Genomic DNA, 27640 nt, shown 5'->3' with positions numbered 1-27640 from the left:
TTAGCAAAAATAATAATAACTGCAGAAGCTCATTCCATATATATACTCATTCAAGTCCATATATCAAAGCTATCGCCTGTATGAAGGAAAGCCTTTATTGACGAAACTACAATACACCTTATGCAACTATGGATATATGATCATCACTGGCAGTTCATCGATTGAAAATAACATAAAAGTTTTCTATCACCAGTGCAACTAGTCTTCCTCCTGGCCAAATTCATAAAATCTGCTATCACTGTATTGGTATCAGTCTCTGAATCTAAGCAAAGTACGATGACGAGGACGATGTATCCCGGAGGACCTGCAAGCGCAAATTGAGCAAAACTGTGAGAAATGACATCAACGTGTGCAGCAAACCAGCAATTGAAGATATTGAGCTTGCCTCCAGTTCGTCTTCTGTGAAGGCATCCTTCTGGATGCTCCAAGTGTCGGCGTGTGTCCTCTTAAACTCAGCAACAGCCTTTGTCACAGTAGATTTCACAGGAGACGGCTCGCGGATGAAGTGGGCCAGTAGTGTTACATGACCAGGAAGCCAGCTGCAAAGACCAGGGCTGACGTAAGTGTGGGTTATGGAGCAATAGAACTATCAACAAATCTGTTGCTGATGCCACCTGCTATCAACTCGCTCTGTAAAGAAATATAAGAGTAGATCACTACTCTAGTGATCTAAACGCTCTTATATTTCTTTACAGAGGGAGTACTATGCAACAAATAAGGTACTCTAGTGATCTAAACGCTCTTATATTTCTTTACAGAGGGAGTACTATGCAACAAATAAGGTAAGGCCAGCGAGTACCTTGGCATGTCGTATGGGACAGAAAGCACCGAAGCCGTCAGAGCAAGTACTGCACCATGTATGGTAGCAACAGAATGGCCGGACTTTGGAGTTCTGCAACATGAAAAACATTCACATGTATTAGCCAATTATCTGCTCAACAATCGGTGACACAAAATACTACAGTAATATCAGAATTCAGTACAAAGTTTACCTTCTTCTCGTATCAAGGATACGTTGGGCTTGTGCATATGATCTATCATGGAAATCCTTCGATAGATCTTTATCTATACCCTTCATTAAGCTTGCAAGAACACCAGCAGCATGCTCCCTGACCTGAGTATAGAATGGTAAAGTTCATACAATTAGCAACAGGTATCTTCACTTAGAGGACCTTTAGTAAGAACAACACTCATATGTATACATTATACCAAGGAAAAGGCTAGAAGTAGAAAGATCGATATTCTTAGTGCTTTTCATGTCAGGAGTACAAATTGTACACATTTCTTGAATAACACAACAGGTGGAAAGAAAATGTTGAGTGAGTCAGAGGCCAAATAAAGATATATACTTGCCTCAACTTGGTTATCCACAAGTAACTTCTCGATTGTTTGCCAAATTTGTGATTTCTCTGAGCCAGAAAGAATGAATGTGTGCCTGTGACAATTAACTTTCGATTAGTTCCAAGACCACTGGGAGAATCACAAAACCACATGACAACTAAGAAATATTAACCCGTCAAGAAGACTAGATCTGCAAGTACAAGATAATGTAAGTCTCTATCATCCTCAATGAGAAAAATACGTCATAATACACTTCACAAGTCACGCCACACTACCATAGAAACAGTCAGTGAGCTGTTTGCAGCAATGACCTAGGTTTTGACACTGCCAGTGTAGTATCAAAGGTAAGTTTTTCACACTGAGAATAAAACTAGAGAAGAACACATTGCGGACTAAAAAAACATTTATTCTAATACTGGAAAAATAGCAATCAGAAGAGAGGGTATGAACCTGTATGTAAAGGTCCTGAGATATGATAACAACGCTGATCTGGTTCGCCAGTTGGGATCACTGACTGAAGAAAGGATAGCCATAATAGCTGTTTCAAGAAAAGGGCGCGGCAAAGTCCGCCATTTAAGCAATTCAAAAGCTGACTTTGCAAGCAATGACAAATCTTTATTTGATGTTTCCTGCAAAAACATAACAGGGCAGTCAAATTGTTAGAATTCCTAATTCTAACAATTGCTAGTACCTGTCTCCACAAAAAAAAAAGATGACCTCCTGGAAGGTTTAAAATATTTTTGTCTTCTCCTCAAAAGAAAATCTCAACTTTCAAGAATTTTAGTAGGTAGGATCAAACTTCAGTTTTTCTTCAGAAAGATAGAAGGATTACTGGACTTCTAAGATATGGTTAGCAAATCAAAAGAGAAAATTCTTCCACTTCATTATTCTTGTTTCTCTCAAAACACCACGAAAAACGAGTGTACAGGTAAAAATTCCTTTCATGGAAGATTGGGTTATGTCACTACAGCGAAGTTACCACAATGCATACCTGTAATGATAGAACAGGGTAGAAGAGTGCAATAATAACATCTAGTAGAACGGAAGATCTCCCAGACTTCAGAGATGCAATCATGAAATGGAAAATCTGCAAAAGAAAAGCATAAGCCTAGAATGAAGCAACGGAATAGTACACGTATCAACCTGGAGAAAGTTATGAAATAACACCGTTTCCATTCTTTTAGCGTCAGCCTCCTCTTTATTGTCCAAGCCATTCACAGTGGATGAATCGGATGCCAATTCAAGTTGCTTAGATTGACTATTGTTCTGTATACTCACAGACAACTCAGTAACTCCATCTGTCAAACGCTTAGACCAATATTCATTTCCGGTTTGTTCTGTCAGGACTCCCGGTGAACGTGCACCAGCTAATCTCACATTCGAGCATGCGACACACATAGCAACACCAATCGCCTCTCTTACCTGGAATCAAAATGAAAGGAAATGGATAAGAGTTTGTTTTCTTTCGAGATAACTATATTTCTTTACACATCTGGGCTCCATTTATTATCAAAAGCTTGTCGTTACTTCAGAAAATTTTGACAGTGCCAATTGGGAATGAGATGGGGAGTTTAGCGGGAATTTATGGTGAGTAGCCATGGCAATTTGATTCTGCCATAACCTTTGATAGGCTTGAATCTGAAATGTGTGGCAGTATGTGTTTATTTCTTTTCATTTTTTTCTTGGTACGCTTGCTCTATCCATATTGCATTTTTTTCCTCTTTTATATGGGGGGGTTGAGAACTAGTATGGTTGCGTCCTTAATTTGCAATTAATAATATAGGCTACATTTTCAATTGAGATTATAGGGTTCCACTTGTGGCAGCAGCAATGAAATGAATTTATTAACCAAATTTCACATGCAAAACGTGTTTTGTCAAGTAGCTGAGAGCTAGCAAGGATACATCTGAACAACTGACAATTAGCCAGTCACCCACCAGAAGAGGGTCCGAGCCTATAAGCGCTTTATGTATCTTCTGGTTCGGACACATCTGATAATTATGCCAGTCACCCACGAAGATAGTCCAAGACTTAATATAAGTGCAATCCAGTTTACAGGAACCTAATCCAGCACATAGCAAGCCCGATTACACAATATCATACCATTGATATAGACCCTGAATCCTAGTGAAGGGTGCTCAAGAACATGTTCTATACAACATGCAACACTCAATTAAGTCCTACGACAGAAGGGCAGCCGATTTTGCTAGATATGTCAAGGAAATATTCTTTAGGTGTGATCATAGTATCAACTTCATTAAAGACAATGGAATTAGAAAGGAAAAAGGTACCTCCACATAGAAGTGATCTGACATTACCTGTGCAGATGAGTGACTCATATTGTCAAGCAGTTCGTTGAGAATTGTAACGTGGTACTGCTCCTCTGCTGGGGACATTTTATGTGGAGAAATTTCAATTAGAGCAACAGACAGAAAAGAATATCTCTTGGCAAGTACACTAGTTGCTACAGACTGAGGAACTGCTGTACATAAGCAATCTAATACTTTTTGCCTGAGAACAGGAGCACGAGTTCCAGATCTTTCTTTGCCAGTAACAGCATATCTAATGCAAGATGCCCATTCAGGAACTGATTCCACAGATGGAGCTAACACAACCTTCTGCAATTGAAGCATCAACCAGTCACTCCCAGACTCCAAATCCCCACTGACATCAGAGTGAAGCATGCCCGCCATAGCTTCAGCCGCCACACATTGCCTTGATCTTTCTTTTGAACTCAGAAATTCTTCTAGTGCAGTCTGAAGTGAGGACATTACTGGCATTCCGCATTGTTGTATAAGCCTTTTGAATATCTTAGCAAAGCTGGAATAGAATGTGCCACCGCCCACTAAAGAAATCCAACTAGGGGTACATGGCCACGAGGCAGAGAAATCAAAATAGAAGTAAGTGATTGCTTTATCAGATCCGCTTTGAAACGATGAAGCACCATAACTTGCTTTTGATGAACCATCACTATCAGAAATAATATGTACATGTGAGAGACTGTTTAGTGTATCATTCATGAATCCTTCCTCCTGGATTATGTCATTCAGAAGCCTTCCTGTTGACAAAATATTGCATTCTTCAGGGTGATCTAATGATTGTTGTGAATCTTCCACAGATGCCTTGTGAGGTGATCCTTCTAATAGTGTGTTCAGAGCAGATATTGCAAGCATCCTTGAGTGGGGGAGTTGACTCTTCAAATTTCTTAAGAAATGACCTAGCATAAAACAGATATTTTAAACAATGAAGGACAAACCCATGACTACGGAAGTTCTTTCAGGAACGTGCAGCTGGAGAAAATGACAATGAAAATATGGCATACATGTTCATTTCAATGTTACGAAAAGAAACTACAAACAGGAGAAGCTGTGCATACCAGCAGTCTCTCCCAGGATTTGTGAATAAATGTCAGGCTCACTTCTAGATGCCAAAATTAGCAACAGAAGTACTCTATTAGCCATCAGGTTGTACCTGGAAGTATACAGCTTACAGGTTAAAATAAAATGTATGTAAATAGCAGGGAAGATAGTCATTTTATTCCGACAGAATGGCATGACAGTTATTATTGAGATCAAATTATTGGGATGAATAAGGAATAGTAGATTTCACGCTATTGTCTTTGTAGGAGTGCTACTACATACGGAAAGCTTCTAATGACAAATCAGTTCAGAAGAAAGCTTTAGAGAATTATCAAATTCCTCCAGTTCCACCAGAATTATGAGAACCATGTCCCATCATCCCATCACAATTCACACGCCATGTTGCCAACAAGAAATGTTGTGCTCAAGTAGCCAGCTGCATATATGGTTACAACATGTTCAGACCTCCCAGCGTACAGATACACCCTTTTTCCATACACCCTGCATCATCTTGTTGGGGCACGAGATTCTATAATTGTTGCAACAATGCAGCTATATTGCAGTCTTGCAGTTACAGAGCAACGCTTTGGACAAACATGTCAACAGATTTGCGGTTCTTGTAACAACAGAAATACTAAGTTTCGAAGTCAACATAAACATGCATCTCGGAAAAGGTAAGACATATTTAAGCTGACCAGCTTCTAGTACCATCCAAACTGCACAGTGGTCTATATTGAAGTATATGTGGATTGCCCAACCATTTCCATCAGTTCGGACGTATGGTTCTACTGGTTGGTGCATAAAAAACTTAATACGGCATCAGAGCCAAGAGGTCTCAGGTTCAAGTTTCGGCTTCCGCAATTTAGATGAAAAAATTGCTTGCCTTCTTTCTGCCCACTTTTAGGCCATATCAAGCCTCACGTGGAACTCGTAAGAAATTATCTATGGTAAGATTAAATTAGAGAACCAGAAAAAATAATAGAGGGAATTTGTTTGACATATTTGTCAAAAACAGAGAGGTCTTAGGTATTTTTCAAGGTAAGAAAAAACGTAAGTGCTAGATGTTAATACAGATGCCGCAGTTTTTGGCATAGAGTTGGCATATAGCTTACCTCCAATGTAGACTGTTAGTCTCAAAGCCCAAAGCATTAATTTGAGAAAATAATCCAAGAAATCCTGGCCTGTCAGCCAGACTTTGAGAATTCTTGAAAAAAGACCTTGATATTCCAGAGAAACGTATGTTGTATTTCACAAAGAGCTGTAAACATCATATACAGAATATTTAGTGGCAAATATCATGTTTTAGTTTTCTCCGTCTTATGTTTATGAAACTTACCTCAGTAATAGCTTTCTGACACTTTATCGATTCATGATGAGAGCTACAGAACAAGAAGATTAGATTTAGTACATACATATCAATAAGGTGCTCTTTTAACAAAGGATACTGCATGCTTCTCTTTCCTTGTTTGTTGAGTGTTAAATACTCATATTCTTTTGTGTATGTGTAAAGAAACATTACTGGTAGTTCTAAGCTATTAGAAACGATTAGGGAAAACCTAGAGTATCTGCCAATTACCTTCCCAAAATTCCCATGATAAATGAAGAGAGGGAAGCAGAATCCTACATTGAACAATTATGTTAATATAATTAAAATCACTGATATAACTTATATATGATTGTGAAATAGACATACAGTAGTCAAGTGTCTCAAAACAGTCTGTGATGCAAGAATGCTGCAAGAACCAAGCACCACATGTTCCAGGGCTTTCGAATCACGCAAATTCTCAGTCAGGGTAAGAACACAATCAGAAATTAGAGAAGGCCAGCGCTTCAGCATTTTTGTTAGCGATCTTCCAGCATACCTGGAAACATGGTAACAAAGTAAAGTAGGTCACTGATGTATGACCACATAACCCTTTGATTGAAACTTCATTTCTGCTATGGGGTCATGATCAATATCAGCCAGATAAAGAAAACTACGAACAAATCAATATCCACAACTGTGCGTTGTTATATTCCAAAAACAGAGAAAAACAGAAACATACAGTAGTCAGAATCAACAGTTTCTCGAGTTACTATGTATTATGCTGATGGTAATATTCGAACGAAAATACATACTAACAGCCTAAACAGAAGTTGCAAGCTACATGTCACATGTAAATAAAGAGGGAAAGAGAGCTTACGAGCGAACAGTTTCATAGTTGTGTAGTGAGAGATCTAGGAGATCCTTCACCAAATTAACCATGAGGCTAGACGGAGATACATTGGCATTTGTCCGGTATCTGTGGTATGATGATTGTGAACATCTCCACGTATTATGCAAGTGTGCTTTATCGACAAGTGCCCATCTAGGTCTAACAGAAATAAGAGACTGAATTTCAATCGCAATCCATGTAATGGAATCAGACTAGAAAGTAGGACCAATATATACCTCTTTTTGCCCTGAGCATGGAATGGAACAATAAAGTTGCATTGAGGCTCAATGATGGCAGCAGACTCTAATTTCCAAGCTTGAACATGACTTGACCATTCATCATATTCCAAGCTACCTACAGCAGTACACTGTCATGTAAGCAGTCAAAAGTACAGTGTGCAAGTTTCTAAGATAGCTATCATACCATAGTTCACCAAAGCATCAATCACGCGTACTACAAGTGCTAGGAGAATACTATCATCAGTTCTTTCCTTTAATAAGTACCTGTTAAAAGAATTGTGAATGCTGAGAATAAATAAACTTGCAAATGATGAAAGCAAATAAGCTTTAAAATGATTAGTAAGTAGAACTGGGTGCAGTACGAATGTACATTACCTGCAAGCTATGTGCACAAGTTCTGCAGCCTTTTCACGCATCTCTGAGCTGCCAACGGTGCTACCAGAAGATCCTGCAATAAAGAAACTGGGCTCTACTACCTTGGACCTCCCATCTTTATATGATGGACGCAGTTCAGGTAAGCACGACATTACACCCTGCAATGCAGAATGAATGCGCAATAGCGTTATTTTTAGGTGCTCCTTTTCATCTCCTGCCAAAAGAACAGAATAACAGGGTATCAAGGGGACACTCGGGCAAAGAGAACAATGACAAAAATAAGAAAAACAACTTAATTATTAACATAGATTGGTGTAATCAGCTTCCTGTCAGATTAGCATACATGCTTTAACATATGCATAACCAAGCCGGAAAAAAACATACAGGGTTATCTCGTTGGTCAGAACAAGAATATATGTACCTGTCTCAGACTGAACTTCCATCTGGCAAATAGTCAAAAGCTCTTCCACAGCCGACTGAAAATGAAATTCTAACAATTCGTTTGCAAAAGATAGTTCATCTTGACTGGGATCATGCCACTTCGGAGGAAAATTAAGCATTTCAACCTCCCTGTCCTGATGAGCTTTTGAACAACCCCATGGCTCAATAATATTAGCAATGGACTGACAAGAAAATGGCCTATAAAATAACAAGATTTTGTTGGATAACATCTTTTAAAGATCAAATGATAAAATCAGACAGATGTAAATAAGCTAGACATACTTATACTGATCTAGTGGATAAAATGAAACCAGGCTTCCTAGCACAGAGCGAAGGAGATGATCACCAGCTCCATTGACCTGATTATTCCAAAGGAATTCATCATTTCAAAGTGTAACATATAATGGGTGACTGTCTGTCGAAATGTATGAAAGATAAGAGGAAATATAAACCTTCCATGAAGGGGCCTGGAATGCAGACATTATTACGTGCTTTAATTCTTCTCTATAGCTCAGTAAGACAGGACCCGCATAACTGATGGATATAGCCAAAACCCTCAGATAGTAGTCCAATGCTGTTTCTAGAGCAGGAGAAAGTGTAGCCTGCATGTGCATACAAGGCAGCTGGTGTGTAATGAATGTAAGAGCTCAACCAACAAATGTTACAGGTTTTGAACGAACCTTAGTAGACATATTGTTAGGAACTTCTCTTCCAACATAACCTGTTGTGGGGGTACCTTCGAAGGAGGACATGATAGTCATTAAGATAGGCTTTACAAGGTAGACTGAAGCCTCCTCAGGATATGAATGAACACAGGCACAACAAAGAAGTCCAACTTCTGAAGTGGCACCAGGAAGGATATTTGCATTGACGAACTTGGCAATTTTCTTAAGGGACTGCCAATTGGAAAATCAAGAAGCATGAGCATGACAGAAAATTCACATGTTAAACCTTTTAGGACAAGGAGGTGGAGCATTTAATTAAAAAAGCGCAATACCTGATTAAATAAGGTTTTTGATAACTTTCCCAGAACTATTTCTAGCATGCAAAAATAGTGAGGGCTGTCCTCGACGAGAAAAGTTCCCGGCATGATTGAGGTCTGGTAACCCTCCGCGCTGCCACAACAAAAAGAGAAAGATATCATTTAGCATGTCCTCCAAAAATAATTCAGTAGTAATGACAATTTAAAAGTTTAGCAACCACAGCTTACATGGCACTACTTGATTCCAGATTCTGAAGCACAGAAAACAGCCGACAAAAGAATTCATCTAGCCAATCCGATAGAGAGGAAGTTTGGAGGAAAGCAGGCACATCATCACTAACACCAACTGTAGCCAGCTATAAGCACCAAACAATGGTTAACTACAGCAATATCATAAACCAGTGTGCAAAGACAAGGTTAAATCATATAAATACTTACATTTGAAAATATTGAGCCAATTAATTGCATCGTAGCTACAGTTTTAGGTGGATCGTTGGCATCCATACCAAGCAATGCATTTGAAAGGGAAGTGACAATAAGATCATAGAGTGTATCAATCATGCTACTATCACCAGATTGAGTTGAGCATAAAGAACTTAGAAGAAGCGCCCGTCCAGAAAATGCGACAGATGTGACAGCATTCTTTAACTGGTGGGTGGCAGTAGTCTGTCAGGAAAAAGTAAAGTCGTTAGCTTGCTTGCGAGTTAACTGAAAACTATAAATATTGGCATATTTTAGGGCTCCTGCATGTCATAATGACATCCAAGCTCAAGAAAAATAGTAACAGGTATGCTGCATGTGTTGCCAAACTTACTGTCTCCAAGGCTAGTTGGAAGTTCGTTGCGACAAACGGAAGCACCAAGGATGGCTCGACATAAGACAGGATTGAAGTTGCAATGGATACTGTTTCAGCAAGAGAATCATCCTTGCTGTACTGACCACGATCCAGTAATTTCAGCACTACTTTGATAAAAACAGCTCTCTCTTCTTTTCCCAAACAGAACTGCTCATTTTTCTCATCCATTGTGTCACTGCATTGCCATTATTAAATCAGATGATGCAAGCAATAAAATTCTCATGTGGCACAAGATACTTCACGCTGCAGCATGAGTTAAGATTGATCACTTACAATTGTTCATGTTGAAGACGTCTTTCAAAGTAAAAAACAAGATACCGCAGAAAACGCTCCAATGAGTAGGTCCAGCGACCCCCATTTGATGGATGATAGAATCTAAATGCCAGAAAGACATAAGTTAAAACAAAATAAAGAGCCAGTGCGACAAGCAAAAAGAAGTACAAGGACCAGAAGACAAACTGTTCTAGAAAATTTATGAGCTTCTCAAATTGTTCCAGTGCCAGACTTTTAGGCTTCAAAAGGTACACCTGCAAACAAAAATAAAAGATAATATTAGTCGTATCTTTGGTTAAACAATGCAACAAGCCGTAATGTTTACAAAATATCATGCTGTAGTATTTTTTTTCTATGGCAAGTTTGTTATATATGAACTAAAACATGAATAGCAGGGATAACTTTATCAGCAGAATACACCATAAATTATTAGCTAGTGACTGAACAAGTGGTTAGAATCATAAGAAAGTTGGCCCCATTATTCATGCATATTTTATGCTGATACCAAGACATCAAATATTAAAGGCTTAAGTGCATAAAATCTTCCACAAGCTGTCAAGAAAAAATAGTTGAAAGGATAAGGATAGCTTACAACAGACTTTGCAATTGCCTTGGAAGGTGATCTGGTCTTACTTGAGAACAAAAATCTTGTGTTCCTAGGCACCTCCACTGGAAAAGGGTACGACCCATTCCCACTGGATATAGGAACCTAGCAACAGAGACAAAAATATATTAATGATTGTGGAAAAGATTTTGTAATCCTACTTTAATGGATTTACCATACATAATGCTACTTTAAATCTGACAGCTGAATAACATATGACGAACGTTGTGATATATATCACAACCGTATGAATATTTTTGGTATTTACAGTAAACAAAATCTAAGTACCAACTAGATTTGGCTTCGTAACACTGAAGAATGAATATAAGCTTGACTCGGATTAGCAAGAAATTTGATGACATCCAAGAGAACATTGTACTCGCCTCAGTATTTGTGATGCGGAGCATCCCAAGGTCATCCCCGTGGACCTACCATCGTCTCATCAAGTACCTACCGGACCCATGACTCGATCACGTGCAAGAGCCCTTGAAACCGAGATGACATCTCTCCTCTCACAATTCCACTTCGATGCACATGAAGCATGGCTACTACCTCATATGGATACTTTGTGCATACTCAGGTACAATGGAGAAGCTAAGGAGCAAGGACAAGAAGAAGAGGAAGATGGACGAGAAGACGGAGAAGAAGAAGGGCTGCCGGAAAAGACCCAGCCACCGGACGACCGGCCGGGACCGGACGTCCGGCGCCTGAAGCATCTGCCGAGTCCCAGCCAGCGGACGTCCGGTCCAGACCGGACGACCGGTGCCCCGACACCCGAAGCAAACGAGCGGACGTCCGGTCCAGACCGGATGACCGGTGCCCCTACACCCGAGGCCAATGAGCGGACGTCCGGCCCCGACCGAACGACCAGCGCGACCGCACCCAAGCCGAAGTCAGCGGAAGTCCGGAGCCTCCGGACGTCCGGCACCCCCATCACAGAGCGGAATCAGCGGACGACCGGAGGACACCGGACGTCCGGCAGCTCCTGAGACACCGGATGACCGGTCCCCAGCGGACGTCCGATACCTGTCTGCGCACAGTGTTCGGGCCTGAGGCCCATGTACCCCTTCACTTCGCCCCCATTTGCACTTAGACTATAAATAGACCCCCCATTCATCCTAGCTAGAGTTAGCATTGGTTTAGCTCATTTGAGAGATAGAGCATTGCTCATCCATATCAGATCTACTCCTCGAGAGAGACCGCGGCCCCTCTTCAGAGAAGATCCACCTTGGATTCAAGACCTCCTTGCGGAGAAGATCCCCTTGTGGATTCAAGACCTCCTCACGGAGGAGAACCGGTTACCGTGTATCGTCCCTAGTTGTCCGTGGATTCGTGTATCGTTCTATGTACTCGAGGATCTAGCCCATGTGTGACTTATTCATGTCGGTTTAGTGATTTCCTCTTGTGTTTACCTTCCGTTCATCCTCGTGTTCTTCGTGTTTTTTCCCCGGGATCCGCTCCTTTCGTGAAAGATCGGGCTATAGGGTCTCTACCCTACATCATCTTGGTATCATGAGCCAGGTTCATCACGATTTCGGAGCCCCCTCTTCGTTTTTCTAGCTTGATTTTGTTGTTTTTCGTCCTAATCCGAAAATCCCCACAAAATTAGCCCTAAAAAATTTTCTTGTGTTTTGTGAGTTTTGATGATGTTTTGTTGGTTTTGATCCGTGAATTTGTTGCGTTGCAAGTAGATCTAGCCTTCACCCACCATCTCCACCTCGAAATCCCTCCCAAATTCCCCATATTCCCCCCAAAATCACCTCCCGGATCTAAAATTTCGGTTGACCTCGACCACCAGACGACTGTCACATCACCAGACGTCCGGCGACCCAGGAAGCACCGGACGTCCGACCCGACCGGACGACCGGCGACTGGACATCCGTCCACTACCGGACATCCGCTACACCACCACCGACTTTCCGCAATCTTTGCCAATATCCCAACCCACACCACCACCTAACCGATACCTACTCCGACGATTTTGATCGCCTTTGGTTTTGAGAATTTGAGTTGCGGTACCGTATCCTTTTGTGTTTCGGCTATCTAGGTACGGTTCGACATCGACACCACCGCCGCTCATTTTCGCCACGGACGCGTCATCAACACCGGTCATCAACAACGACCACCTCGACTACGACTTGGTATTCGTGCCACCATTTTGACACCATACCGGAAGCAAGACCGGTGACCTCATCTTGGTATTGGACATATCACTCTTGCCATTACATTGATAGCCATCATCGCCTTACTCCTTTGTGTTGCTTACCCATCGAGACTAGCCATTGAGTATTGCCGGCAACAAGACTTGTGCACTTTAGTGATCATACTTCCCATAGCATACATACATACATCATTGTTGCCTATATTGGTATCATCTCTTGTGTCACTAAGTTGTCATCGCATACTCACTTACTATCTTGGTTCGTCAAGCATTGCATGAGAAAAGAGCTCAAACATCAAAGAGCCAACCAAGCTTTTAAGCAAAGAGGAAAGATAAGCAAAGAGCTTTTAAGCAAGAACCATAGCATCATACAACATTAAGATTGTCATACTCGATCATCTTGGATCATATCATAGCAACACCTTGCATAAAACATATTTGGGATAGAAGTAGTTGCATTTTTGCTAAGTAGGTTGTGCACAAGTTCTTGTATCCGCCTATCGTGCAATCGTGCTAGCGTCTCTCTAGTGTTGTGCAACAAGAGCATTTTTTGTGGATTCCACATTTTGGCTCACCCTTGGTTGCACAACCCCACTTATCTTTTTGCGTGTGTGTTTCTGTGTACCGTATATGCTTGGTCTACTTGTTACATCGCATCTTGCGAATCTTCTCCAACATTATTGAATCTTGCTTACATTCACATTAAAAATTGTGCCACCATCCTAACCAAGCTCCACCATAAGCTTTTACTTGTGTAGGTGTGAGAAACCGACGAGAATTCGTACCAATTGGGCTATTTCCTTGTCCTACATTGGAGTGATCATCGATTCACTTTCAACTTCGATCAAGGTACATTTGGTATTCGTTCTTCTCTTTCTACCACTCACACTTGTCTTGGAATGATGGATAGGTCAAGTACTTCTACCAACCCACTCTTCATGGAGCAAGATGACGACATGAACTCCTTCTTCACCAAGAGTCATCTCTTCGGTGCACAACGTGCTTTGCATCAAGAGCAACAAGCTATGAGTGAACGCATCGACAACCTTGCCGCCGACTTGCGACTTTCCGAGCAACGTACAAGGGACTACTTCGACCACAAGCTCGACGATCACAAGCAAGAGAATGACGCAAGGATGGACGAGAATCGCGCTTTGTTGCTCAACCGCTCTTCTTCCACTTCAAGAAGGAGCCGTTCAAGTCGCCATTCCGACTCAAGTACACCGACTTCGAACACTCTTCGTCGAGCCGCGCGCACCGACAATCAAGCAAACCTCAATCCGCTTCGGGACACCGACTCTCAAGAGCGCCGTCGACGTCAAGCCGAAGAAGCCTTTGCGCTAGCTCGAGAACGGCAACAACAACGCCAACATGAAGAGGAAGAACGCGCGCGTCTACACCAAAATGCACAAAATACCGAGGCTCAACGTCAAGAACAACAACTCCGTGACGCTCAAGCACTTGAGACGCAACAAGCTCTACGTGATGCGAGTCGAGCCGTTGCCGACCGAGGCCGACAAGCCCGTGAAGAAGAGGAAGCACTTCGCGAAGAACTTCATGAACGACGATTTCAAGCTCACATGCATCGTCTAGTTCCCCCTCGAGCTCGACGCGTTCCTCCACAAGCTCGCCAAGACCATCAAGTTCATCAAGAGCATGAAGACAATGGGAACCCTCCGCGTCAAGAGCACCACAAGTTGGACAATCATCTGCAACATGGGCGTCATCATCCCCGACCCCAACACAATGAAGAGCAACGCTACGGCAAGCTCAAGTTCACCATGCCCAAGTTCAACGGAAGCAACGATCCCGAAGAATACCTTTCATGGGCATTGAAAGTTGACAAGATCTTCCGTTTGCACAATTATGAAGAAGAGAAGAAGATCGCGATGGCATCCCTTGAGTTCCAAGACTATGTCCTCATTTGGTGGGAACAAGTCATTGAGCGCCGCGAGGCAAGAGGTGATCCACCCATCACTACTTGGGCACAAATGAAGGATGTCATGAGAGCACGATTCGTGCCTACCTACTACAACCGCGACCTCTTCAAGAAACTCCAACAACTCAAGCAAGGAACCAAGAGCGTTGAAGAATACTACAAGGAGATGGAGATTGCAATGATAAGAGCCAATGTGACGGAAGATGATGAGCAAACTATGGCACGTTTCTTGAATGGACTCAATCATCCCATCAAGAAGATCGCCGACTTCCAACCATACTCAAATCTCATCGAGCTCGTGCACCAAGCTACCAAAGCGGAACGCCAAGTGCAAGATGATTTCAAGTATGCCAAATTCTCAAACAAGTCACACGGCTTCTCCAATAACCAAGCTTCAACGACGCCAACACAAACTACAAGACCGTCTACTTCCAACATCGACAAGTCGACTTCCAAGAAAGCTTCGCCTACTACAAGCAACTTCAAGCCAAGAGCTTCATCATCAACAACCCCTACCGATGAGACCGTCAAGACGAGTTCCCTCAAGTGTTTCACTTGCGGCGGCCGAGGCCACAAGTCCTATGAGTGCACCAACAAGCGCACCATGATCTTCAACGACGATGGCACTTATGATTCCATGAGCGAAGGAGAAATGGAAGCCCTTGAGCAAGTCGCCATGCACCGCCAAGTGAACAATGAAGAAGAACAAGTCTTTTGTGATGAAAACTCAAGTCCCGCACTTGTTGTCTCCAAAGTCTTGACTCTCCAACATCACCAAGAAGAAGACCAAAGATGCACCATATTCCACACCAAGGCCGGCATCAATGGACGATCTGTCAAGGTCATCATCGATGGAGGGAGTTGTCACAATCTCGCAAGTGAAGAACTTTGCTTCAAGCTCCAATTGCCCAAGACGAAGCATCCACATCCATACAAAGTGCAATGGCTTAGTGACTCCGGTACCATCCAAGTCGAGCACCGAGTACAAGTCTCTTTCAAAATCGGCGCCTACGAAGACACCTTGGAGTGCGACGTCATCCCAATGACCGTTTGCCATCTTCTCCTTGGACGACCATGGCAATTCGATAGAGGAGTCGTCCACAATGGGCGTACCAACCACTATAGCTTCAAGATGCAAGGAAAGGAGTTTGTGTTACGACCTATGTCTCCAAGCCAAGTGATCGCCGATAAGCAAGCCACCCATCGTGGAGAGAATGGTGAGAGAATGAACCACCAAAAAGAGAGTGAGCGCCACAAGCCCAAATTGAGTGCCTCCACGATGAGCGAAAACAAGAACTTCGTTCTACTTGCCACCAAACGTGAGATGAGAGAAGTGTGTGAGAACCCATCTAGTGTCCTACACTACGTCCTCGTGTGCAAGGACAATACAACACAAACTAACACTTCTCACACTCTTCCTCTAGTGTTGTCTTCTCTTTTGCAGGAATTTTAAGATGTTTTCCCCGATGAGCTACCTCCGGGACTACCTCCACTACGAGGCATTGAGCACCGCACCGACCTCATCCCCAGAGCACCACTTCCGAACAAAGCTCCCTACCGCGTCAACCCCGAAGAAACCAAAGAAATTCAAAGGCAAGTAAAGCATCTCATAGACCATGGTCATGTGCGTGAAAGTTTGAGCCCTTGTGCCGTACCGGTCATTCTTGTGCCAAAACGTGACGGTAGCTTTCGCATGTGCTCCGATTGTAGACCTATCAATGCTATCACCGTTCGTTATAGGTATCCCATTCCACGCCTAGATGATATGCTAGATGAGCTTAGTGGTGCCACTATATTTTCCAAAATTGATCTTAAGAGTGGTTACTATCAAATCCGCATACAAGAGGGTGATGAATGAAAAACCGCATTCAAAACCAAGTTTGGTTTGTATGAGTGGTTAGTCATGCCTATGGGTCTCTCGGAAGCACCGGGCACTTTTATGCGCCTTATGAATCATGTCTTTCGCCCTTACATTGGTATATTTGTTGTGGTTTACTTAGATGACATTCTTGTGTTTAGCAAATCTATCCAAGAGCATGTCACCCATGTCCGCACCGTTTTGCAAACTCTTAGAAAAGAGCGTCTCTATGCTAATATGGAGAAATGCCTTTTGGTGTTGATAAGCTCGTTTTCTTAGGTTTTGTGATCTCTTCTAAGGGTGTTCATGTAGATGAGTCCAAAATCAATGCTATTAAGACTTGGCCGCAACCAACCAACTTGCATCAAGTGCGTAGTTTTCTTGGTCTTGCGGGTTTCTATCGTCGCTTTGTGAAGGATTTTAGCACCATTGCTTCGCCTTTGCATGCTTTGAGCAAGAAGAATGCGTCGTTTATTTGGGGACCATCCCAAGATACCGCATTCAATGAGCTTAAGAATTTGCTTACTCATGCTCCCGTGCTTGCTTTACCCAACTTCGACAAGCCTTTTGAGATTCATTGCGATGCTAGCGGTAATGGCATAGGAGGTGTGTTAACGCAAGAGAAGCGACCCATAGCTTACTTTAGTGAGAAACTTTCCGGAGCGCAACTCAACTATCCCATCTATGACAAAGAGCTATATGCTTTAGTCCGTGTTTTACATGAATGGGAACATTACCTTCGTCCCCATGAGTTTATCATTCATACCGATCATGAGACCCTCAAGTATCTCAAGGGTCAAACTAAGTTGAACAAGCGTCATGCTAAATGGAGTGAATTCATTGAGTCTTTTTCCTATGTCATCAAGTACATCAAGGGTAAAGAAAACATCGTAGCGGATGCTCTTTCCCGCATATGCATGCTAGTCACGCAACTTGAGTTAGATGTCATTGGCTTCGGGCATATCAAAGAATTGTATGCGCATGATGAGACTTTTGCCACTCCTTATGCCAAGTGTTTGTCGCATACATCGTGGGAACGCTATTACATCAAAGACGGCTATCTTATGAGAGCTAACAAACTTTGCATCCCCAAGTCGTCCCTTCGTTTATTGCTTTTGCAGGAATCGCATGGAGGAGGATTAATGGGACATTTCGGACGCGACAAGACGTTCACCACGCTCTCGAAGAGCTACTTTTGGCCAAAGATGTTTCGGGACGTCAATCGCTTCACCAACCGATGTTCGACATGCCGCAAAGCTAAGTCCAAAGCTCAATCTCATGGTCTCTATATGCCTTTACCAATTCCATACCAACCTTGGGAGGACATAAGCATGGACTTTATACTTGGTTTGCCAAAAACTCGCAATGGGAAAGATTCCATATTTGTCGTTGTGGACCGTTTCTCCAAAATGGCACATTTTATTCCTTGTCACAAGATAGACGATGCTTCACATGTTGCTAATCTCTTTTGTAGGGAAATATTGCGCCTGCATGGTGTGCCAAAGACAATTGTCTTGGACTGCGACGTCAAGTTCCTTAGCTACTTTTGGAAGACCCTATGCGCCAAGCTCGGAATCAAGCTACTCTTCTCCACGGCGTACCATCCTCAAACCGACGGCTAAACGGAGGTGACAAACCGCACACTCTCTGCTCTACTTCGAGTACTCATCAAGAAGAACATCAAGGAGTGGGAGGAGTGCCTACCTATCGCCGAGTTCGCCTACAACCGAGCAAGACACTCAACAACCGGCAAGTCACCTTTCGAGGTCGTTTACAGATTCAACCCATTGCCACCATTGGACATTTTTCCTCTACCACTCCAAGAGCGCATCAATTTGGACGCAAGTGCGCGTGTGACACATCTCAAAAAGATGCATGAAGATACAAGAAACACCATCGAGCGCCAAGTTCAACGCCTTGCGACCAAGCTCAACTTCAACAAGCAACCTATGGTCTTCAACACTGGTGATCAAGTGTGGCTACACCTTCGCAACGACCGCTTCCCACAAGAACGCAAATCCAAGCTTCGACCACGAGCGGATGGACCCTTCAAGGTGCTTGCACGCTACAACGACAACGCTTACAAGATCGACCTCCCGCGCAACAAGTACAACGTGAGCGACATCTTCGACGTCAAAGATCTCTCTCCCTTCCATGGTGATGAAGATTTTGATCCGAGGACGGATCTTCCCCAAGGGAGGGGAGATGATGCGTAGCATCCCAAGGTCATCCCCATGGACCTACCATCGTCTCATCAAGTGCCTACCGGACCCATGACTCAATCACGTGCAAGAGCCCTTGAAACCGAGATGACATCTCTCCTCTCACAATTCCACTTCGATGCACATGAAGCATGGCTACTACCTCATATGGATACTTTGTGCATACTCAGGTACAATGGAGAAGCTAAGGAGCAAGGACAAGAAGAAGAGGAAGATGGACGAGAAGACGGAGAAGAAGGGCTGCCGGAAAAGACCCAGCCACCGGACGACCGGCCAAGACCGGACGTCCGGCGCCTGAAGCATCTGCCGAGTCCCAGCCAGCGGACGTCCGGTCCAGACCGGACGACCGGTGCCCCGACACCCAAGTAAACGAGCGGACATCCGGTCCAGACCGGACGACCGGTGCCCCTGCACCCGAGGCCAATGAGCGGACGTCCAACCCCGACCGGACGACCGGCGCGACCGCACCCAAGCCAAAATCAGCGGAAGTCCGGAGCCTCCGGACGTCCGGCACCCCCATCATAGAGCGGAACCAGCGGACGACCGGAGGACACCGGACGTCCGGCAGCTCCTGAGACACCGGACGACCGGTCCCCAGCGGACGTCCGATACCTGTCTGCGCACAGTGTTCGGGCCTGAGGCCCATGTACCCCTTCACTTCGCCCCCATTTGCACTTAGACTATAAATAGACCCCCCATTCATCCTAGCTAGAGTTAGCATTGGTTTAGCTCATTTGAGAGATAGAGCATTGCTCATCCATATCAGATCTACTCCTCGAGAGAGACCGCGGCCCCTCTTCAGAGAAGATCCACCTTGGATTCAAGACCTCCTTGCGGAGAAGATCCCCTTGTGGATTCAAGACCTCCTCACGGAGGAGAACCGGTTACCGTGTATCGTCCCTAGTTGTCCGTGGATTCGTGTATCGTTCTATGTACTCGAGGATCTAGCCCATGTGTGACTTATTCATGTCGGTTTAGTGATTTCCTCTTGTGTTTACCTTCCGTTCATCCTCGTGTTCTTCGTGTTTTTTCCCCGGGATCCGCTCCTTTCGTGAAAGATCGGGCTATAGGGTCTCTACCCTACATCATCTTGGAATAGTGCACTATAGTACTTCAATAGTCTATAGTGGACAAGGTGTGGTTGGTACTATATTGGCGAAAAACAGTTATCGGGAGCAATGAATCTAATGATGATACATGGACCTCCATGCCCCTTAATACAATATAATGGCATTTGTTCAGACCTCTAACTATTAGATTTTTTTCGGCAAAAGCGGTCAACGTATGTAGCCTCCAAGACAAGGAAAGCTCCATGTTTCCTTGTATGTTATATTGCTTTAGTCTTGTTGTGACTTTGCTCATCTTTTATACACTCCATCATTTATCATTTTTTCCCATTATTCCTTCTTGAAAGTAAGGCAAGTTCTATAGGACGGCGGTTCGACCCGCAATGTTGTATGGCGCTGAGTGTTGGCCGACTAAAAAGCGACATGTTCAACAGTTAGGTGTGGCAGAGATGCGTATGTTGAGATGGATGTGTGGCCACACGAGGAAGGATCGAGTCCGGAATGATGATATACGAGATAGAGTTGGGGTAGCACCAATTGAAGAGAAGCTTGTCCAACATCGTCTGAGATGGTTTGGGCATATTTAGCACAGGCCTCCAGAAGCTCCAGTGCATAGCGGACGGCTAAAGCGTGCGGAGAATGTCAAGAGAGGGCAGGGTAGACCGAATTTGACATGGGAGGAGTCCGTCAAGAGAGACCTGAAGGATTGGAGTATCACCAAAGAGCTAGCTATGGACAGGGGTGCGTGGAAGCTTGCTATCCATGTACCAGAGCCATGAGTTGGTTGCGAGATCTTATGGGTTTCACCTCTAGCCTACCCCAACTTGTTTGGGACTAAAGGCTTTGTTGTTGTTGTCGTTGTATTCCTTCTTGAAAGTATTTTAAGAAAGTGGAAAACATTCTGTTCGGGAGAAATCATCAGAAAAGCAAAAATTTCTGTATGTTGTTTTTCCATACTCATCTTTTCGACCCCTTCCTTCACTTGATCATCATTGTTTTGATGTTTTCACTTTTTTCTCATTATTATTTCTTCATGAATGCAGTTGAAGAAAGTTAGTTATTTAGTTTCAGAGGAAACATCTCATAAACGAACAAAACAGATGTCAGTTTCTCGCCTTCAGCAGATGAAAAATTACCGATAAGATGATGGTATTAGTTTTATCAGATCTGGAAGCTTTACTCTGAAGTTATATATTCTTTGTATGTTTTGCAAACACAAGCATGCCGCATCGTCAATATCACCGATGCCTATTATAGAAACACTCGGCTATGCTTCCAGCACCTCAAAAGAAAACTTTGGTCCACCTTCATGTAAGAGTGAAAAACTTGGATGGAATCCGACAGGCCAATTGCAACAAATAAATGGAACTAGTAACAGCTTCATTCCAATGGACACATATTCCAACCCATATGAAAGCTTAAGTTGCACAACAAAGACGTATAAGATGAAACACAAATACTTCATATCTCATGCACCTTGCACGGTGTTGCCGGTGCATTCAGATCCCATGCGCCCTGGCAGTGGCCAGGTGCGTAGGTGGCGATATTGGGCTGTAGTCTAGTGCAAGTGGTGACTGTGGAGGCTATGGCCATGACCACCATGAAGTGGTGGATCGGTTGCGCAGCAGCCTGAAAGCGATCAGCGGTGAACCAGCATGTGGTGCGGCAGCGCGACCTCTACTCTTTGGCCGGCAGCTACGTCAGGGTTGCATCTGGCAAACTTCTCTGATCCCGACACAAGCAGAGGGCTTGAGCGGGATCCAATGGCACGTCGAGGGACACACGATGAGCCAGCTAGGACAGCAGGCACCGGTCAGCAGAGATGGTGGACAACAGTATTGGTGAATCAGCGCGGAGTATGCGTTTTCTGTGGGTAAAAACCCTTGGTCAGCCTCTTTGGTCAGATCAAGAAACATTGGCTTACGTGAGTCGTTTCCTTCCCAAGATGTGTAGCTCGAAGCTCCTCCGGGGGTGATAACCACAGGATTGACCTTTTATAAAAAAACTCAGCAACATCGACGTATGAGCTGCAATCCCTTCTTGACGGCGCGTTATCTTGGAGTATCATGTACATCGCTTAGTCCCAACTATTTTACCAGAGGAATATGGTCCCCGGTAATAGGTTAGTGGTAGATGATAGAGATGTTGGCTATCCTTCAGTTTTTCGTTTATTGTAAACCGTTGTGTTCAGTCTTGATACTTGGTATCTTTTTAATGAAATTATGGTTGTATGCATCTGAGGATGCAGAGGCCAGGAAGCTTGTCCTTCCTTTTCGGAAAAAAAAAAGCTTGATGTGTCGGAGGATTCTCCATGCATGATGCGCTATGATGGTGCCCACAAATGTGCAATCACCTGTTGTTGGAAAGTGCCTTTAGCATGGTCGGTTGGAGCAGCAACTTCCAACAGACGCTCTTCATGGGAAAAAAATTATAACCGCTGTGTGGCACATATGGGAAGTACAGGCCTGGCGCAGTGGTGAAGTACTCCCCACTTGTGCCAAGAGGTCCTGGGTTCAACACTGCCTCTCTGCACTGCACTGTGCAGGGGTAAGGCTTGCCTCGTATAATCCTTCCCCATACCCCATCTGGTGTGGGAGCTTCTAGCACTGGGTCTGTCCTTTTTGTGTGGCATATATGGAAATAACACAATGTGAAGATTTTAGACAGTGTCACGCCCAGTTGCCATGTCCATGAAACATTTTTTTAGGAGAGAATAGCTGGGTTGATTCTGTTGCCTATTTTTTTCGAGTCGCTGGTGTATGTAAACTGTTTGTACATCTCCACCCACCCCCACCCCTCCTCTCCACCGTCAGGGCCTTCACTACAGTCTCCCCATAAAAAAGGTACATAAGAATTCAACCTGAAAGCCAGACATACCTCAAACATGTTCAAGTATCTTGTAAACAATAGCGGCAGAAACTTCTCCCATTCAATGGATCTGGAATTTTTTATGCAACGTGCTATGATGGCAGCCCATTGGATATCCCAGAAGTTACAATTTGTGACAGAGTCCCAAATGTGTAGACATTGTGCAATCCAATCACTACAAATCAGTGTCATAAGTTAGTTAAAAGAATAGATGTTTGGCAACATAAGGAAGCTCATTGATCAAATATGTGACCGTTTCAATTACGTCGTAAAGTGATCCTGGTTCCTCGAGTTTGCAGGAAGAAACAGCCTAACAAATCCAACACCTTCAAATGCTGAGTTATGCCATGGATTTTCCAGCAACGGCCTGTGGTTCCAATACAGTATCAGGTCAGGCAGTTCTATTTCGGCAGAACTCACCAAGCACAAATTTCCAGTTGTGGTGATAAGAAACGATTGATACACTTTGTGCTATTTTTCGAATTTATACAATACTAATAGTATAGAAAACAATAACATTGATAGTAGCAACAGAAGGAACAAAAAAACAGTGCAAATAAAACACAAGCATTCAGCTGCTTATGGATATTTCCTATAGGACTTATCATTTTTTTTAGATTCTATTGGGCCTATCATGGAAAAGGGACAGCGATAATCGCATCATAGATTTCTAAAATAGCAGAATCATGACACTCAAGTCTCTAACCTAGCACAGGTGTAGCATAGCACTCGGAAGTCCCTAAAGTTCTCGCAGATCCCAAACTTGCATGGGCATTGTACATGTCTCCAAACTTGCTAATAATCTAGCATGTACCCAAATATGCATGGCTAAGCACCATGTCTCCATTAACAAACAGTATGAGAAGATATAGCAAGTGTTACCCTGTCGCTGATTAGAAAACTATGATTCCTTACCTTTTGGTTCCATAGTTGAGACAAGATAACTACTAGTACTACTTAGATATTAGCCTTAGGGAATAAGATAAAATTTGTTAGTGAAGATTGCTAGGAAAGTTTCAGCTAAGCGATGGATGCAAGTACATCTTGTTAAGGAAAGGAATAAATAAAGGTTATCTAGTCTCCCTCTCTTATTGAGCCGGTCCATCAAAGGACATGAGTTCCAAGTTGGATTTTGACAGGATTTTCACCAATTCGCATTTTCACCGGATAATATGCCAATGAATCAAGAAAGATCAAAGCAGCATAGAAGAAGAATGCAGAAGTATGCGGGAAAAAATAAACACGGGTGCTGAATATGCCAAACAGAAACTGCCAAACCTGAATTCCAACCAAATCTCAGCAGCTGCACCTTCAGGAAAGAAAGTCCTAGAGGCATGTACTAAGCCGGTGATGGTCTCGAAGTGTTGCTGCCTTACTTTCCAGCCCTCAGGGCCCATGTTTCTGAAATAAACATGACATTCACCATGTTAACTCATGTAGTTCTTTCGACACCAGAAAATATGTGTGTTCAGAACTGTACCTCTTGAAATGGGTTTGTATCAATGTCTCGTAAAGCGGCCTCCATTGCACATCAAGTGAAAGTCTCTCCGCATGCTTTTTGAAAAGCCTGATGAGCAAACCTCCCCATTTTATCTGGTTACCAATTGTTTAGTGTATATCACCAAAGAACAAAAGATCTTAACTATACATAGATAAATCATTAATTGCAGGCCATTACCTGGACAACAAACTTATTCTGCGATGCATGAAATATTCCAAACCCAAGCTCTACAAGAGCATGTATGTCCTCAGGAGCAACGTCACTCTTTGCTTTGATAAAACTAAATCCATAAAAAATCAAACATCAACATTTGCTACATAAATCCTGATAATTAACCAAATTCAATTACATTGTTAGTATGTTACAACAAAAACAAGTTGTGCCCTTCCAAGTATAGCCTCACTTCAATATACAATTGAAATTGCTGTGTTAGAGAGAAAGGGAAAATGTGTGCCACATAACATAAAAGTGCCATTATAATCTCATGTGTACTTCAATATATTAACCAGTGTTATGAAGTGAAGGGTTTTGTATAAGGTCATGTTAAGAATTGTACATGTTTATCGTTGCATATTCATTAATTGGAGACTCATGTGGAGTCACGGCCTAATTCCAAAGACGATATCCTCCCAAGGCCCCACATAGAAAATAACTATAAATTCCCATGTAAATTAAACAATATCTGAGGCACTCACATATTAAAAATGAAAATCAAATCCATATATCTAAACTGTGTATTGTGTGTCTTAGATCTCATATATAGCCCATCAACTTTGCAGTTTAATTCATTGGCCCCATCAACAAAATAAATTATATATTTTACTCAAAGAACACATGTTCACAAAACACATGCCCAATTAATAAGTCATAGTCGTTATAATACTACTTCACAGATCAATCCAGAGTATTAATATCACAACCCAATACAATTTTAGAAAACACAACTTGGGCAGACATTGCATGTAAATCTGAATGAGACAGGCTATAACACAATTGGAAAAGCATACAGTGTAATATAAATATATAATACAGCTTTTATCGCAAAATAAATTAACTTTAAAGCACAAATAGGGCAGCCCGGTGCATGTAGCTCCCGCTTGCGCAGGGTCCGGGGAAGGGTCTATTGTACACAGCCTTTCCCTACATTTCTGCAAGAGGCTGTTTCCAGGACTTGAAACCGTGACCTCATGGTCACAAGGCAACAGCTTTACCACTACACCAAGGCTCCCCTTCCAAGCACACAAGCACATTCAAAATCATCTAAATAGAAACTGAATTGAAGCAATATGATTGCTTTTCTCTACCGTATGTAACCAAAGTAACTGTTCCGTATATTGAATGGAAATACTTTTACAAGAATCTTAGGTTTTTCTACAGATGTACTTCCTACAAATCAAATGTGACAACGACATTTTTACAATTTATATGTTTTGGAGTTGCTCGCGGTGCAGAGAAACAGGTTGAAGACTACTTTATCCAACTGTGACAAAATCATTCAAATTGAAATATACAAAGGGGCAGAATATAGTGTATATCCATCTTTGGGTACTAATCATCAGGTGGGTCACAGTCTATTAGATCGCATTTGCACTGATTATATTCAAAAGAAAGCATAAATAAATATTTACAAACAGACCCTAACGCTTCAGTATTTGCAAACAAACCAATGACAGACCGAGAGAGATAATTTCAGATGGACCCTGCCTCCTGGCATCCCTCAATCTGATCCACCAATCACATATGACGAACACCGCTACATGCTAGTGCCCAAAAGAGTTTGTAGTAGCTAATTAGCATCTCATGAACTAATTAATCATCAAAACTTTTGTTAAGATGCTAAAGATGGCAGGAAAAGCTCAGAAACGAGCTTGGTATTGGAGCTTAGGCCGTGAGCCTTGTGGCAAGTGTTTTACCCAAAAGCAGAGTCACAGTACAGAAATGTACGCCAACGACAACTAATTCTGACTATGTTTTCCAGTAGTGGACTCCATCGTACAAGCGCTCATCCCATTCACGGCTTAGCCGAACAAGCTCCAGAGAGTGGATGCCCAACAATTCCACAACCGCGAGCCCCAAGCTAACCCTTCACACAGTCATGGAAATGGAATCGCTCAAAACCTCTCCGGATTACGAGAGCAACGCGACTGGCGATTGTGCATATAAAATCCCAAAAGCAAATCGAATCGCACCGCATCGAATCGAATCGGTACGGAGGAAAGGGCGCGAGGGAATTACAGGTCGAACACGGAGATCCACTTGAGCGTGGCGTAGGCCGAGTCGGGGTCGTCGGGGCGCCACGCGTCCTTGGCCGCCCGCACCGCGCCGGCGAAGGCCGCCGCCTCCCCCCGCGCGGCATCCGCCACCGCCGGGGGCAGCCACGCGTTGTAGAGATGCATCGCCGCTGTGTGCTTGCGAAGCAAAGCGAGGCGAGGCGAGGCGGAAATGGGTGACGGGTTTCTGGTTGGGGTTTAATCGGGTAGAGAATTTATGAGCGGCCGGGTTCTTTCTTCGCCTCCAAGACGAGCGAGGGGGAGACGACGACCAAAGAGGCCAGAGGGCGACTTCGGCGACCGGTGCTCCGCGGCCAAGGCAGGGGGGCGCTGCTGTTATCAGTGACGCAGGCTCTGGGGCTGCGTGGACCTGGTGTACGGTGGACTTCTGAGTTTCTCTTTAGTTTAGAGCATCTCCAACAAACGCGCAAGGCTTGCGCGCAATAATGTCTTTACAGTGTCAAAATGATCAGTTTTTACGCATAGCTGAGCGCTGGCTCCAGTAACCGCCCCAAATATAGCGTGCGCGAGCCGCTCCAGGAGGCACTAAAAAAACGACGTGCGTGCCAGCACAAACAACATATGTACTTCAAACAAAACCAAAAAGATCAAACACATAAAATTAAATCAACAATAATAAATAATTCAATTTTATTACAACTCAAACAAATAGTTTATCTTCCAATACAACAAATAATTCAACAATACAACATCGAACATACAAATCATCATGCGTTTTGTCAACTCTCCCTTCTCAAAGAGGAAGAAAGCACAAGTAGTCAAGACCAAAACTGCACCGACTCGGAAAAAGAAAAAGTCTGCTGTTGCAGATGAGCCAGCGGCTAGAGGCGAGTCGCCACAAGCTGACAATCAATCAGAGGTAGAGCTTGACACCCTTGGCCATCTCCTTATTGGGCTTACTTACGCCTCTTATTCTTAGGGTGAAGTCGCCACAAGTTGACAATCAATCAGAGGTAGAGCTTGACACCCTTGGCCATCTCCTTACTAAGCTTACTGACGCCTCTTATTCTCAGGGTGAAGTCACCACAAGCTGGGCTGATGATGTTGAGATAATTTCCATCTCCTCCG

General features: G+C 43.3%; 1 protein-coding gene across 2 annotated transcripts; it reads right to left on the bottom strand.

Moving 5' to 3' along the window:
- Positions 1 to 26862, bottom strand: LOC119327342 (proteasome activator subunit 4-like). 2 transcript variants are annotated; one of them, XM_037600464.1, is made up of 35 exons: positions 26517 to 26862; positions 24459 to 24561; positions 24261 to 24373; positions 24059 to 24181; positions 23046 to 23147; positions 22790 to 22955; positions 10654 to 10770; positions 10248 to 10315; positions 10062 to 10163; positions 9747 to 9963; positions 9371 to 9598; positions 9161 to 9288; positions 8948 to 9065; positions 8631 to 8846; positions 8403 to 8552; positions 8233 to 8309; positions 7931 to 8148; positions 7510 to 7723; positions 7319 to 7398; positions 7132 to 7249; positions 6884 to 7054; positions 6394 to 6562; positions 6277 to 6320; positions 6037 to 6079; positions 5813 to 5958; positions 4718 to 4812; positions 3660 to 4558; positions 2509 to 2763; positions 2333 to 2428; positions 1792 to 1970; positions 1354 to 1435; positions 993 to 1114; positions 800 to 892; positions 386 to 539; positions 1 to 304 (listed from the first exon to the last, which is right to left on the bottom strand). In XM_037600464.1, the coding sequence occupies exons 1-35, from the start codon at positions 26675 to 26677 to the stop codon at positions 263 to 265; spliced, it is 5409 nt and encodes a 1802-aa protein (XP_037456361.1). In that variant the 5' UTR covers positions 26678 to 26862; the 3' UTR covers positions 1 to 262. The 2 variants fall into 2 exon arrangements, with proteins under 2 accessions (XP_037456361.1, XP_037456360.1); XM_037600463.1 differs by having other exon boundaries at positions 10062 to 10315.
- Between the last annotated feature and the right edge of the window lie 778 nt (positions 26863 to 27640).

Source organism: Triticum dicoccoides, chromosome 7A (genome assembly GCF_002162155.2).
Source record: "Triticum dicoccoides isolate Atlit2015 ecotype Zavitan chromosome 7A, WEW_v2.0, whole genome shotgun sequence".
Classification (NCBI taxonomy): Eukaryota; Viridiplantae; Streptophyta; class Magnoliopsida; order Poales; family Poaceae; genus Triticum; species Triticum dicoccoides.
This window is presented reverse-complemented; position numbering and strand designations above follow the sequence as displayed.

Bases quoted from the DNA above. Each gene is read 5' to 3' on its own strand.
- LOC119327342 (XM_037600463.1), bottom strand. From the start codon at position 26,677: ATGCATCTCTACAACGCGTGGCTGCCCCCGGCGGTGGCGGATGCCGCG. The intron at 7,724-7,930 runs GTACATATATTC...TTCTTTTGGCAG, and splicing joins GGAAGTTCAGTCTGAGACAG to GAGATGAAAAGGAGCACCTA. The intron at 4,813-5,812 runs GTAAGCTATATG...GTATACTTCCAG, and splicing joins ACTAACAGTCTACATTGGAG to GTACAACCTGATGGCTAATA.